This window comes from Halichoerus grypus, chromosome 5, assembly GCF_964656455.1.
Source record: "Halichoerus grypus chromosome 5, mHalGry1.hap1.1, whole genome shotgun sequence".
Classification (NCBI taxonomy): Eukaryota; Metazoa; Chordata; class Mammalia; order Carnivora; family Phocidae; genus Halichoerus; species Halichoerus grypus.
This window is the reverse complement of record NC_135716.1, coordinates 175,769,643-175,783,034: the sequence shown is the minus strand read 5'-3', so window position 1 is coordinate 175,783,034 and position 13,392 is coordinate 175,769,643. Positions and strand designations below refer to the sequence as shown.

Genomic DNA, 13,392 nt, shown 5'->3' with positions numbered 1-13,392 from the left:
CTATCCTGCCAGACTGGGTCTCATGTTTTTTACACTCTGCCCCCAGCCACTAGGAGGGCTCTTCTTAGTAATGCTGAAAGCAGCCAGAGGGCCATGAACCCACAAATCACTGCGGCCCATTATGTCCAAGAGAGTAGAAGGGATGCGGCTGTGTGAGACAGGGCTCTTGCTCTCAACTTGCTTCCACGGCAGCCAGGCAGAAATACAACAACTGAATACCCATTCCTATGGGATTCTGCCCCTTGAAACCCTTGCCCACACTCCCAGGTTGCTCAGCTCCCTTTCCTGCAGTTCTTACCGCATCGGCCCAGAGTCAGGATTGGTCACACTGTGTGGAGCACTCTCTCTCCGTGGCAAGGCTCAGATCTGACTTATCTGAGTTTCCAGGCTTCACATTTAGCCCTGCTCTGTCTTGGCTCTTGGAGGGCTCAGGGAGAGTGTGAGGAAACGAAGCAACTTGGCAGAATGAGCTTGCCGGTTCACCTGGAGGCCAGATGTGAAGTCCTCTTGGACGGAGAGGGAGGCTGGTGATCAGAGTTAGTGGCCAGAGGTTTTAGGGGAATCAGCCTTCACTGCCCTCAGGAGCCCCTGAGAGGACACTTCAGTGAGCATCAGGAGGCTGTTCAAAACATGGATTCTTGGGGTCCATCCTCCAGAGATTCTGCTTTAGGGGGCCAGATGGGTCTGTAAGCTTGCACATTTAACAAGAGCACTGGGCAGTTTAGAAAGTAGGTTCTGCATCAGCCTGCAGGGGCTGCCATAACAATACCACAGATTGGGCTGCTTAAACAACAGAAATCTATTTTCTCACAGTTCTGGCAGCTGGAAGTCCAAACTCAAGGTGCCAGCAGGGTTGGTTTCCGGTGAGGCCTTTCTCCCTGACTTGCAGGCAGCCGCTCTGTGCACACACACCCTTGGTGTGTCTTCCTCTTTAAGGAGACCAGTATTATTGGATCAGGGTCCCGCCCTGATTACCTCATTTAATCTTTATTACCCTCTTCAAGGCCTTATCTCCAAGTAAGTCACATTGGGGGTTAGGGCTTTAACACATGGATTTTGATGGGGGGTGAAGAGGGAGACACACGATTCAGTCCATAGCAAGTCCACAGATCTCACGTAAACACTGCTGCTGGCGGCAGGAAGCCAGTCAAGGGTTAGAGCCTGGGAGTGAGGTGGTCAGAATTTCATTTCAGAAGGATGCTTGTGGACCATTTTGGTCTGGTGAGTTCCGCTTTCCTGTGCCCCCTCTGACCGTTAAATTGAGTGTCCCCCTGAGCAAGATGCTTTTCCCCTTAAGGCCTAAGGTGAAGCAGGTGGACCCTCTATCTAAAGGCCCTTCTGGTGTAAAACATCCTGATTAATCCATTCATTTCTTCATGGTTTGGTCTCTCTCCATCCCCCAAGCTGATTGAGCACCTTCTGGACAAGGCCCCATAAGGCCTGGAGAGGATTTATCAAGGCAGGGAGGGACAATCACCTGCCTGAAGTAGATGGCCCAGGTGGGCAGACACACAGGCCTGAGGATCTCGGGGGCAGGGGTGGGTGGGACACCCAGGGAGTGAAGTGGAGAAGGGACAGTCGGATTTATGTTTCTCTTCTCTTCTCTGCCTGGACACTGCAGCTGTGTCCTGCAGGGTTTGCCAGCTTGAGTCTGGAATGCCACGGAGGCACCCGAGTGGTCTTTAGGCAACATCAATCTGGCAATGCCACACCCATGCTTATAGTTTTCCAGTAGTTTTCACTGCACTCAGAATGAATCCAAACCTTGTAACTTCAAGGCCTTTTGCGACTGGCCCCTGACCACCTCGTGCTTTCAGCGGTCGCTCTCTTCCCCTTGCCTACCGCACTCCAGCGAGCCTGGCCTTCTCCTGTTCCCACACAGGGCCCCTGCACTGCAGTGCCCACCACCTGGCGCTCTCTGCATCTCCCCCACTAACCTCCCGTGCGTGGCTGCTTCACCTGCACAGAGGACTGCCTCCTCCCCCACGCAAGGACATCCCTTACCCGCTAGGCTCACTCCTTCACGTCATCCTGTTCATGATTCTGAAATTTTACTTTTTTAAGATTTTTAAGTAATCTCTCCACCCAACATGGGATTTGAACTTACAACCCTGAGAGCAAGAATCACATGCTCTACCAACTGAGCCAGCCAGGCGCCCCTTGATTCTGAAATTTTAAATTTATTGTCGGTCTCTCTCACCAGAACATAAGCTCCATGAGCACAGGGCCTTGTCTTTTTGTTCTCTTCTATCCCCGTTACCAGTTTGCTCGACCTGCAGTAATGAAGTACCACAGACTACGTGGCTTACACAACACAAATGTGTTTTCTCATTTCTGGAGGTTGGAAATGATAGATGGAGGAGTTGCTAGGGGCGGGAGGGAAGGGTCTGCTCAGGCCTCTGTCTCTCTGGCTTGTAGGTGACCATCCTCTCTCCACGTCTTCACACTGCCTTCCCTCTGTATGAGTCTGAGTCCAAATTCACTCTTCTTAGAAGGACGCGAATCATACTGGATCAGAGCCCACCCTAATGGCCTCGTTTTAACTCAATCACCTCAGTAAAGACCCTATCTCCAAATATGATTACAATCCGAGGTACTAGGGGTTAGGACTTCAACATAAGAATTCGGGGAGGGGGGGCGGAAGGACATAATTCAGCCCATAATAATCCCTACGAGCTAGAGTATGTCTGACACAGTAAAAGCTCTAAAGACGTGTTGGCTGACCGGCCGTGGCTGCAGCTTGGGAAATGGCCTCAAGAGGGTGCGCCTGGAAGAAGGACCAGTTAGGAAGCTGGGCAAACATTCCAGGCCTGGGTGGATGAAGACATGTACTTGTCAAGTGTGTACAAACACTCCCTGTGCCAGGCCAGACACTTCGAAGACCACTGTGAAGTACATACAGACCCTGCCCTTGTGGATCCAACACTGGTGGGGACTGTGATCAAATAACCAGGCAACTGCACTTAGAAGCAGGGCAGTAGGGTAGAGAGGAAGGGCAGATTGGAAATGTCCAGATTCTGTTTAAATAGAAGATTTGGGGCTGAAGCTGCCAAGTCATCCCCAGGGAGTTCTTTTGAGCCTCGAATGTGCCAGGCCTGTGCTTGGCAGCAAGGCTAGTGTCCTTGACCTGGACAGCCTCATGCATCACTTCCTGCTTACAACCCTCTACACCTGCACCTAGAGTCATGTCCACCGCCCCCCCCATGGCCACAAGGGCCACCCGCACCCTCTGCCTTCACTCACATACTCCAGACATGCTGGCCTTTCCTCTGCTCCTTGAACTTGTCAAGTTCATGCCTGCCTCAGGGCCTTTGTTGCTGTTCTCTCTGCACAGCTGCTCTTACATTCAGGTCAAATGTCAGCTGAAATGTCACCTCCTTGGAAAGGCCTTCTCTGATGAGTCCAAGCCCATCCCGTTTTTATTTTCCTCATGGTCCTCATCTGGAACGATCCTGCTCAGCTCTTTACACATCTGTCCCTTCTCCCTCACCCCCCACTGAAATGTCAACTCCACAGGGAGGGTCTGGCACACAGCATTACATTAACGCAGGGGTGAGCGCCGGCCTCCTCTTCTATCCAGTCAGCCATCAGGGGCTTAGTTTTCTCCCTATACATTTAAACATCCTCTCTGGTCCAGACCCCACTCCTGCCTGCCTCTCATCCCCCATCTCCAATGCATTCTCCAGTTCTGCCCTGTGCACTCGGGTCACAATGACCTTCTCAAGGTTCCGGAAGGGCTGGTCACACTTGGATTTCTGTGCCTTTGCGAAGGCTAGTCCCTCTACTGGAATACCCTTCTCCTTTCTCCCTCTGGCACTGGCCACAGCACCTCTCACCCTTGGTTCTTGCGATTCCCTAGCACTTTATCTGATTTCTTTCCTTCCAACTGGAGCAAGTACAAGCTTTTACCTTCACTGAAATAGAACTTTGTTTCCTGACTTGATTTAATCTGTCTGCAGTCATTTTAATCCAATAATTTCCCGGTGAACTTGAATTCAATTGACTTCTCATTCTCTACAGTTTAAACTCAATCTCCTCAAGGTTGTTTCTTCTCATCTCCCCCTCCTCTGGCCCTGGGGCTCATGTTCAATGTGTAGGAGGGCCTACCCAAATGCCAGGAAAGCATGTCTGGGGAGGGAGGCACCCGTTCCTTGGATGTCCTCTGTTCTGGACCTTTGTGGGCCTCCTGTTCCAGGGAGAACTCTCTTCCATAATTCTGCCACGGCCCCATCTATGCTGGCCTCTCCTCCCACTGTGGCTTCTGGTCATAAGCTTCTTTCCCTACTACATCTGAGGGGATGACCCCTGGTCATCAAATCCATACGGATCACTCTGCACTGCCCTCGGCTCCAAATACCAGCCCTTCTGGATATGCCAGACCTCCCACAGCTCCTCTGCACCTTTCCTGGACCACAGCGAGTCAGTCTTCCCCAGTGTGAGGCCTAGAGGCCTGCCAACATCCTGCATTGACTGCCCCAGGCCAGGCGTGGGATCCCCCAGAAAGGCTTTATTCTCATCTGCCCCTTGCCTCAGTTCAGTGGGGTGAGGCTGGGGCACGGAGAAACCCATCTTTTAGCTCTTTCTGGCTTCTCAACAACTCTCCTGCCTGACTGGCTATGTTGGTTACAGTTCTCTATCTCCTTCGTATCTTTTTAGTCTGGTATCTAGACCGTCTTTGGCTTCTGAAGCTCAGGATTTGTCACCTTTGTTCAGCCTAATGTGATACCTCTCTGGTTTGTGATGAGGCTGTGAGCAACTCTAGGGGCAGGCCTCTTTTCAGCCATCTGTGTCCCAGCACCTCGAGGGTCAGTACCTGCTCAGGGAAAGGTGTGCTGAGAATGAATGATCCTCAGGGTAGTGCTGGGCTCTCTTGGCCTTGCTGATGGGTGGGCAGGAGCTTCCTTCTTCCTTCCAGGTTTCTGCCTGGTAAGGCCTGGCTCCCAGCCCTTTCTCTTCCCTACAGTGGGTGGGCAGACAGGTTCCCTGGTGGGGAAATGGCACACACTGCCAGGCCTCTTAGGCATTTTCTTCTAACATCAGCTCAGCTTTGTACATGCTGACAGGGCCTGGGCCCAGAGCCCAGCCCGGTGGGGAAAACTGGCTTTCCCACAGCTGGGGGCTGGGGCAGAGAGGGCAGGGGGCCAGCCCGGGGGTGGTGCTCAGAAATGTGGCAGAGGCCAGGGATGGGGTCCTACCCAGGTTTTACCAATGGAGGGAGGGGAGAAATGGGCATTTTCCTCCTCCAGCCCGTTCAGTTTCCCTCTGAAGACAGCTTCTCACAGAGTGCCCAGGACGCAAAGCCTTTCACAGGGTGCCCCCAAGTGGTCTTTTGGGGAAGCGCACCCATTCCACAGTTACTGCCGGATCCAGCTAAATTGCTAACCTGTGAGGCTAGCTGCATTGCTGCCATGTTAGTGATAAAACTGAGCCTCGGATGGGGTCAAGGGGCTCCTACGTGCCCTTTCAGCCCTTGAGTTGTGGGATGACTTGTCTCAGCCCAAAGTGACAGTACCAGCTTTTGAACCAAGGTCTTTTCTGGTTGAAAGTCAGTCCATGTCCCTGTCCTGCAGCCTCTCTAGGAAGCCCTTTCTGAGTTGAAAGGGCATGGAGGGGCCCCTTGGTCCCATTCTTGATCTGATGCTTACATCAGTTCTGTCATCCCTTCCCATGCAAGTTATCAATCTCTGCTTGAGCACTTCCAGCAACGGTGGAATCACGACCTCGCAGAGCATCTACAAGAGCTCTGGACCGCTGTCGGCAGTGGTATATCGTAGCGGGGAGGGGACAGTTATGGCCACAGAGGGCAGAAGGCGGACCGGAGCTAGGGATGCTCCCCGGTCTCTGGGGAGGTGGGAAGGCACAGAGGAGCAAGGGTGAACACCGGTCCGCCGTGGCAGCACCACCAGCCGACCAGCCTGCAAGATTTTGAGGTGACGCCGCCTGTCCTGCTGGAGGCTAGCCTTTCACGGGTTCCCAGATGAGGGTGATGGGAGGCAAAGCCTCCGGCTGCAGGGCTCACTGAGAGTAGTGACAAGTGCAAGGCCCTGGTCTCCTTGTCTGAGTCAGTGATTCCTGCGCTGCCTGCCCACAGAGCCCGCTGGAGAAGAGCGGTAAAGGCCTGGGAAGGAGAAAGGGCAGTGTGGAGCTGCCCTTCCCCTGGCTAGGAGCTGTCATTTAGACTAAATGTGCACGGGCCTCTGGCCCGTCGATACCCAGAGGAGTGGCCCGGGAACCTTGTGCTAGGCCTGCATGGGAAGGCCGTGGCTGCCGCCTCCTGCCAGGCCTTGGGGGAATCGTGGATCTTCTCTGAGCTGTGTTCTCCTTGACTTTAAGGGTTCTCCCGAAATCGGCACATCCCCTCTTCTCTGCTCCCACACACCCTCTGACCTGAGGCTGATCATGTTGCTGTCTTCACGTTCAGGTCATCTCTGGAGTAGGAGCATGCTCATCAGTGGTCAGGAGCATGGCCGGTGGCAGGGACGGACTGCATCAGGACGCTGTCTGGGAGGCTTACAGGCCAACCTGTCCTGACGGCTGGGCATGTGGGGGCCCTCCCCAGGCACTGAGGCTTGCCTCCTTCCCCAGGACCATGGATCAGCCCTGGCACCCGACCCACCAAACACTGCCTCCTCTACCACATTCCACAGACTGCCCAGGCAATGCCTGAATTCCCCCAACAGTGCCGAACTGGTTCTATCTGATACATACAGCTCTGACCATAACAGAGTTCTTCCCAACAAGGCGGAAATCTCTTTTCCAGAGCTTCTACCCACTGGACCTTGTTCAGCCCAACAGACCCACAATGAGCACGTCCAACCCTTCCACAAGGGCAACTGTAAAAGAATACAAAACAGTCATTCTACCTCTTGCCAACTCAGTAGCAGCCAGCACATGGCGCTGCACCCTTTGCACCCAGGACCCTTCCTCAGGAAAGTTCTAGTTTGCTGTGTCTCTCAAAGTATAGGAAACGGAATAGACAGCATCAGACTACATGCTGTTAGAAATGGAAGTTTCATGCCACAGCTTGGGAAACACAAATGTGCAGATAGGGTGAGAGCTGCAGGCTCACAGCACCTGAGCCTGGGACAAAGTCAGTACACAGTACGCGCTGAACGAAAAGAACATAATGGTGCTTGGCACAAAGACCCATGGGTGTAAGAAACTGGCACACCGTCACCAAGTGGCTTCAGCACTGGGGCAGCCCCCTACCCTTGTGGTGCCTGTCTCCTCCCAAGCCCCCACGCCACTGCGCAGACTCATGTCGTCAGTCCCCAACTGACACTTCCAGACTGGGAGCCAACTAAGTGTGCCCTTGAATCCAGGCAGAAGAACACCTTATGTGCCAGAGGCAGAATTCAACTAGCAAACCAAGGAATTAAAGTCCAAAAGGGAGATTAAACAATGAGACAGTTCTGACCTGATTTATGGCAGCAGCTGCTACTTACTGCTCTCGAGAGGCAAAAGCCTCAGAGGTTCTCACGCTGACATCTAAAAGATGACCCAGACAACCACAGACATGCATAATCCTTACCAGGGGCATGCTTGTAGCAATGTACACAGTGAGCCCAGCTCTTTCCTTCCTGATCCTGTTTTTTCTTCAAGGGTTCTTTATAAATAATAGCCACCATCTACTGAGCACTTACCATGTGCCAGGCGCTGTGCCTAGTGCTTTCATATACAACCTCAGTTAATCCCCATAATCCTTTAAGACAGAAACAACTATATTTACAGATGAGGAAACTTGTATCCAAGGTTAAGCAGTAAGCAGGGGAAGGCAGGATTAGAACATAGGCCTCTAAGGGCTTCAGGCCTATGTTTCTAACCACCATTTGCTATGCTGTTTCAAGATCCTGGGGCCCTGTGACCTCTCTGCTTAGGAGGCCAGGGATGATGTGGCTGTTGTCCTGGTCCCTGGGCCTCTGCTCCAAGCTCATCACCTCTCTTGGGTCTCCACCACAGGGTGGTACCTGAGGCTCTGAAATGCCAAGTCCTTCAAGCATGACGGAGAGTTGCTTTATTATTAAACGGAGCTGCCCCCTGGGAAAGGGCAACTCTCCACCTCTACCCCAAAACACAACCCTCCTAGGGCAGGAGGGCAAGTTTTCCAACTACCTCACTTCCAACTTCAATCTCCAACCTCAACTGCTTTCCATCAAGGTTGTTTCTTCTTTTCTACTAATAAAACAGTTAAGACAATTCTGTCCATTTTGTTTTATTTGTTAAATTGCTAAAAAGTCATTGGGGAAAACCTTAACAAAAAATGAAATTGACAGATTTAAATATCAATGAAGTCCACTTTTCATTCCTACACTGTTACGTGCCTAAAATGACCATCTCAGGGTAAGCCACCGGGGACCCCTGAGTTGTATGGGAAACACCACTCACAGCACCAGCTTCGCCAGGGCACGACGGGTGTGCACTGACATGAACCCTGGTTGGTGGGAAGGGAGCAGAGCGAGGAAAGAGAGCAAGGGTGGAGCCAAGGCCTAAGGGTTGCTCTCATATGACAATGAACAGTGAGAGGGAGCCACTTACTGGTGACCATGCAGAACATGCCTTCTGCAGTTCGTGGGGAGGCTGCCCAGGACGCAGGCCTCAAAGTTCGGCTTCCTTGCCCCTGGGTGTGTTCAGATCCTCCCCACTGACTTGTGCGCTGGTAAGAGAGCACAGACAATGCAAAGCAGAGCACATCACCATGCCAGGATCACCACAAGGACAAGGACAGACAGACAAACCCACAGGAACATCACTTTTAAGGGGAAGCAAAGAAGCAAAGCAGAAGGAAACCCAGAAAGATAGAGGAAAAGAAGTATCCTTCTGTTCTCCATCAGCTGGTGGCTTTCTGTTCTCCAAGTCAAGACTTCTCAAGTTGGTTTTCTTTTGTTGTCCTCTTCTTCATTTTAGAGAGTTCCAACACAGTTCCTGGGATAGTTCGTGGTTTTAGCTCTTGATATAAAACTCAAACATTAAAATCAGATCAATCCACAGGGCTGGGAGGAGAGGAATGCCAATATTACCCTTACAACTAAATTTAAGCTTGTTTCGACACCTAATTTGTGCTCCTAAAATACAGAACTGTGTGTGTGTGTGGGGGGGGTGAAGGGGTGTTTGTGCAGCGCACCACCCGTGTTTAGAAGAGTAGAAATGTGAACGGAAATACAGAACCCTCTCTGCTGCCCAGCCTGCAAGGTGAGAAAACAGAAGCTCTGTCCAAGAGGGAAGGAAGACACCGAGACTCTCACAGGAGGTCCCCAAGGTGGCCGGGGAGGTCCATGTGACAGTGGGGCTCTCAAAGGCACACTTGCAGGAATGGAAGGGGTTAAAGCTTCAAGTAGAAACAAAATGTATTTTAAATACTTCAATACTGACAAATATTTGCTAATTTAGGTGCTCCTGAAGGCCAAAGAAATTTTTGTCTCATTTTTCTCAGTGAATTGTTAAGACAAAACTGGTATCCTGTCCAAACCAGAGCTGTAGTTAAACGTGCCCTCACCGAAGCATCCAGGGTGCTGGCGGACGCTCTCCGCACGTGGGACACCCGAAGTTCCCCTGCACGCATGGCTTCATAAGGGTCTGAGGACACGACCACCTTGACTGTGTGGAGTCGTTCTCCTAAGGTATCTGCCCACAGCGCCCAGGAGCCACCAAGACCAAAACCACCAGGTGCAGAGGAGGCAGATTTTTCCTAAGGAGCTGTAAACCCAGTCTGGTTCCAAGCAGTCTCGGTAATACTGGGTGCCACGGAGTTCCAAGGAGCCAGTTACTTCCCAAGGGCATCATCATCGCCTCCACTGCCTGCCCATCTGGGGCAAACAGAGGGAATCCACAAGCCAACAGCTGGCTGAGGGAGGACACAGGACAAAGGGAATGGTCACAAAGTTGAGATTCTGAATTCTCAGGCTTCCAAATACTTTATATTTAAATAGGAACTGAGTTTGGGGACGCTGTCCATGCACAGATGCAATGTCATAAACAAGGTTCAGCAACAGCAATAATGTAATACCTAATTTTACAGGCTAAGCTTTCTCTTGTGAGTAAGGACCCCACATGATCTAACAGTCTTTGCCGAAGAAGGACCAGCAACAGCCCAGGAGCAAGGTGTCTAGCAAGCTAAGTGCTGAGCTAGGAGTAGGTGGACACCATAGTAAATAGGCACATGGTAGTTTCGTCATCTAAGGGAACAGTTTCTGGAACACAGACCTCTCCCTGTGATCTGGCCCTTTCCTGGGCTTGGCACCAGGGGGGCTTTCCCACCAAGACCACATTGTAAAAGCTAATGGCTAGGGGAAAGAATTCAACATGATGTAATAGGAGAAAACACACTTATCAGACAGACTGCTAAGTGTTGGCCGGAAGCCAGGACCCAAGGCCAGCTGTAGGCAGGCTTGTGCTTGGGAAATGCTAATAAGAAAAACGGGAGTGTGAAAGATGGGAAATGCAATGTTTTAAAATTCAAATCCTAAAGTAAAAATCTTTCCACGGATGAGAAATTACCAAAAATTAAAGTGGTGCCATTTGACTTACTCTAACATCTTCTAGGCTCAGGCCATGGTTTAGAGACTGGTAATTTGTAACTTCCTACACAACCAAAGAAATGCTCTAGTTCGTTGCACTTTATCTCAGAAATGGCGTGACATAAAAACCCAACCCTTATTTGGGTCACATGTGAAAGAGACAGTCACAAAGGAGGGGCCCCTCCCGAGGTCAGCCTTGCATCAAAGAGCTAAGCACCCGACACTCAACCCAATCAGTAGTCAACAGCCAGGCAGAAAAATGCATGTCACAACAAGGGCAGAAATCACTTCTAGAAGACAGTATTACTGGGATTCCCTTTCAGGATCACTTTCCACAGTATATAAATATGGATGGGTGTGCCCAACGTGCTTTGGAAGTAAAAAGAAGCCCAAAGGGAAAAAACAGTATTTTTTGATGCTTTAAGGATTTCTCATGATACTGACATCTTGGAATTCCCTACCAGGCCCCTAAGTGATACCAGAGGAAGGGTTCCAAAAATATCTCTAGGAGATTTCCCTAGGCACCTTAGCTTTGTAAAAGAAACAGAAAGTGAGAAAGCTTTTAGGGCTTAAAAAAAAAAAAAAATCCACATATGCCAAAAAAAAAAAAAAAAAAAAGGAAAAGGCAGCTTCTGAGGATCAAGTTTTAAGGGAACAAATGTGGTTTTTGGCAACTTGCAATCAAATACGATTGTCAGAAAATTCCAAAATCAGACACCAATATGTTTTCTGAGACACGGAGGGAGCACGCTAAAGACCAGCGGACACTAGGTGGACAGGCGTCTCTGTGTAAACACGGCCTCACGGTGATCCTGGCACACACACGTGGAACAGAATTCCTGGTTGGGTAACTTTCCTCAGTCCCAAGGGCAGACGGCATGACCTCAAAGAGAAGTCTGCACCGGTCCTGTGTGGTTTTAAAAGGAAGAGAGGAGGAGTTCTCTACAGGCTCCTTTCACCCTGCCAGCTCCTGGGGCTCGTGGGCTGGGAGGCCCCACATGCGCACCTTACACATGCTCTTTCTCTAACTCCAAGAAGGCCACATAAAGATTTATGGGGGCTCTTCAGTCGCTTTAGGTAAGTTCTGACATTAGTCTGTCCCCTAAATTCTTGGTCTAGTTACCAGCAAAGGAGAAAAAGGCAGCACAGCCTCTGCTGAAACACAGCAACAAATTTACCTGAACCAGGACGGAGACCGCTCCCTCTCTGTAAACAGAGCCGGCTATAGAATATATATTTATATATTTATAGATAATTTTTTTCTTAATGGAGATTTGATCCCAGCCTGGAGTGAGTGAGGTTGGGAATTGGGGTTTTGGTTTATGGGAGTAATTCTGTCCTTTGTTTTCCCAATTCTCAGTCCAAATGCTTGCACGCTGGAAAATTAAAAGCCACAGAAAGGGAAAGGGGTTTAGAACACATTATCTCTTTGCTCGCACAAAGTACAAGGCGTTTGTTTTTGGATAGTACTTCACATTCTGTTTCTTGTCCATGAGTCCTCCAAATATGATGAGTTCACCCCTGCCTTGGACCACTGTATGCAGGCTGGTTTCAGGAGGTCCGACCACAGAACTGCTATTAAATACTTTCCATTTGACCCGCCCCTTCTCCTTGGTGTCTTTAATGTCTAGCACGTACATCTGCATGGGCTTGCAGTTCATACTCTGGTACAAAGGTTTGCCAACATTTAGGGACTGAGGAGGGTGGTGGCCCAGGCGGCGGGCAATGGGAGGTAAGGAATGTCCATCTCCTTGGGCAGGCCCTGGGCGGGGAATGGGCACTGTTTCTCCACTGCTCAGGTTCTGGCTCCCGGGAGAGCCTGGAGAAGACCCCAGAGGAGGACTTAGTGCTGCGGAGGCTGAGGGGCCTTTGGATGACATTGCTTTGATGGCTTCTAGGCTCCGACGCAGGGCACCTGGGGAGACAGCTCCTGCAAGGGCACTGGCCACGTGTGGCGGGGTGTGCACACCATTTGTCTGTTCAGGAGGGTGTCTCATGCTTCCCCCAACTGTCCTGTTGTCCACACCATCCATATGATTGCTACTCGATGCGGGTTTCAGATCCCAATTCAGATCTATTGATCCTAACCTCAGATCTTTCTGGTCCGGTAGTGACCCTCGTCGGGGGGCCAAAGAAAGTCCCATTTTGAGGTCATATCCTTCAGTGGTAGATGGAGTGCTAGGAGATACAGCCTGCACAGGGCTGTCCAAGGAAGAGCCACCTAGAGCTGCTGTTCCTGGAGACAAATTCCCACCGTTGAGGATGGGAGAGCCATCTCCTCTGGCTGGGGAAAGGCTCCCTTCCCGGGAACTTGAGGGGGTCTGCCTTTGAGCTCTGGGCCTCAGTGTTCCCCAGCGGCCGTTAACACAAGGGGCTTCATCCATACTCCTTACTGGAGACTGAGAGCGGTACTCTCGGGTTTCAGGAACCAGGGCTGGAGGAGTGGCACTGATAGGTGATGGGCGGGAGTTCAAACTGGGGCTGAGTGGGGCTCTCCCACTGGGAGCCTGGCTGAAGACCACCACACACTGCCCCACCTGGAAGACAAAAGACCTATGTTCAGTTCTGATCATTCATTCAATATCAAACATTTTATTACGAGCACCAGGGCAGGCCAGGCATTCTGTAGGTACTGGAGATCCAGAGATGAAAATAACGTAGTCTGCCTCTAGGCTAGAAGGGGAGACAGACACAGGAACAATATATGGCTAAAGCATGACAAGTGCTATCATTAGAAGTATGTCGGCAGGATAGGGGTGGGGTGGAGGGAGGAATCAGTTTTTGTTTGGGGACCCTGAGGAAAGGTTCACAAAGACATGCTTAAGGCTGGCACTGAAAGGATCAGTGGCGGGGGCTCCTTGCTGACTCAGTCAGTGAA

The 13,392-nt window shown here is 50.9% G+C and overlaps 1 protein-coding gene across 1 annotated transcript in view; it reads right to left on the bottom strand.

The window, feature by feature from the left end:
• Positions 1-9,892: 9,892 nt before the first annotated feature.
• The window catches only part of FBXO42 (F-box protein 42), a 104,540-nt gene continuing 101,040 nt past the window's right edge, over positions 9,893-13,392 (bottom strand). Inside the window, exon 10 of the mRNA XM_036067019.2 lies at positions 9,893-13,051. Within this exon, the coding sequence (XP_035922912.1) occupies positions 11,936-13,051 (1,116 nt within the window). The 3' untranslated portion in view covers positions 9,893-11,935. The remainder of the gene's footprint in view (positions 13,052-13,392) is intronic.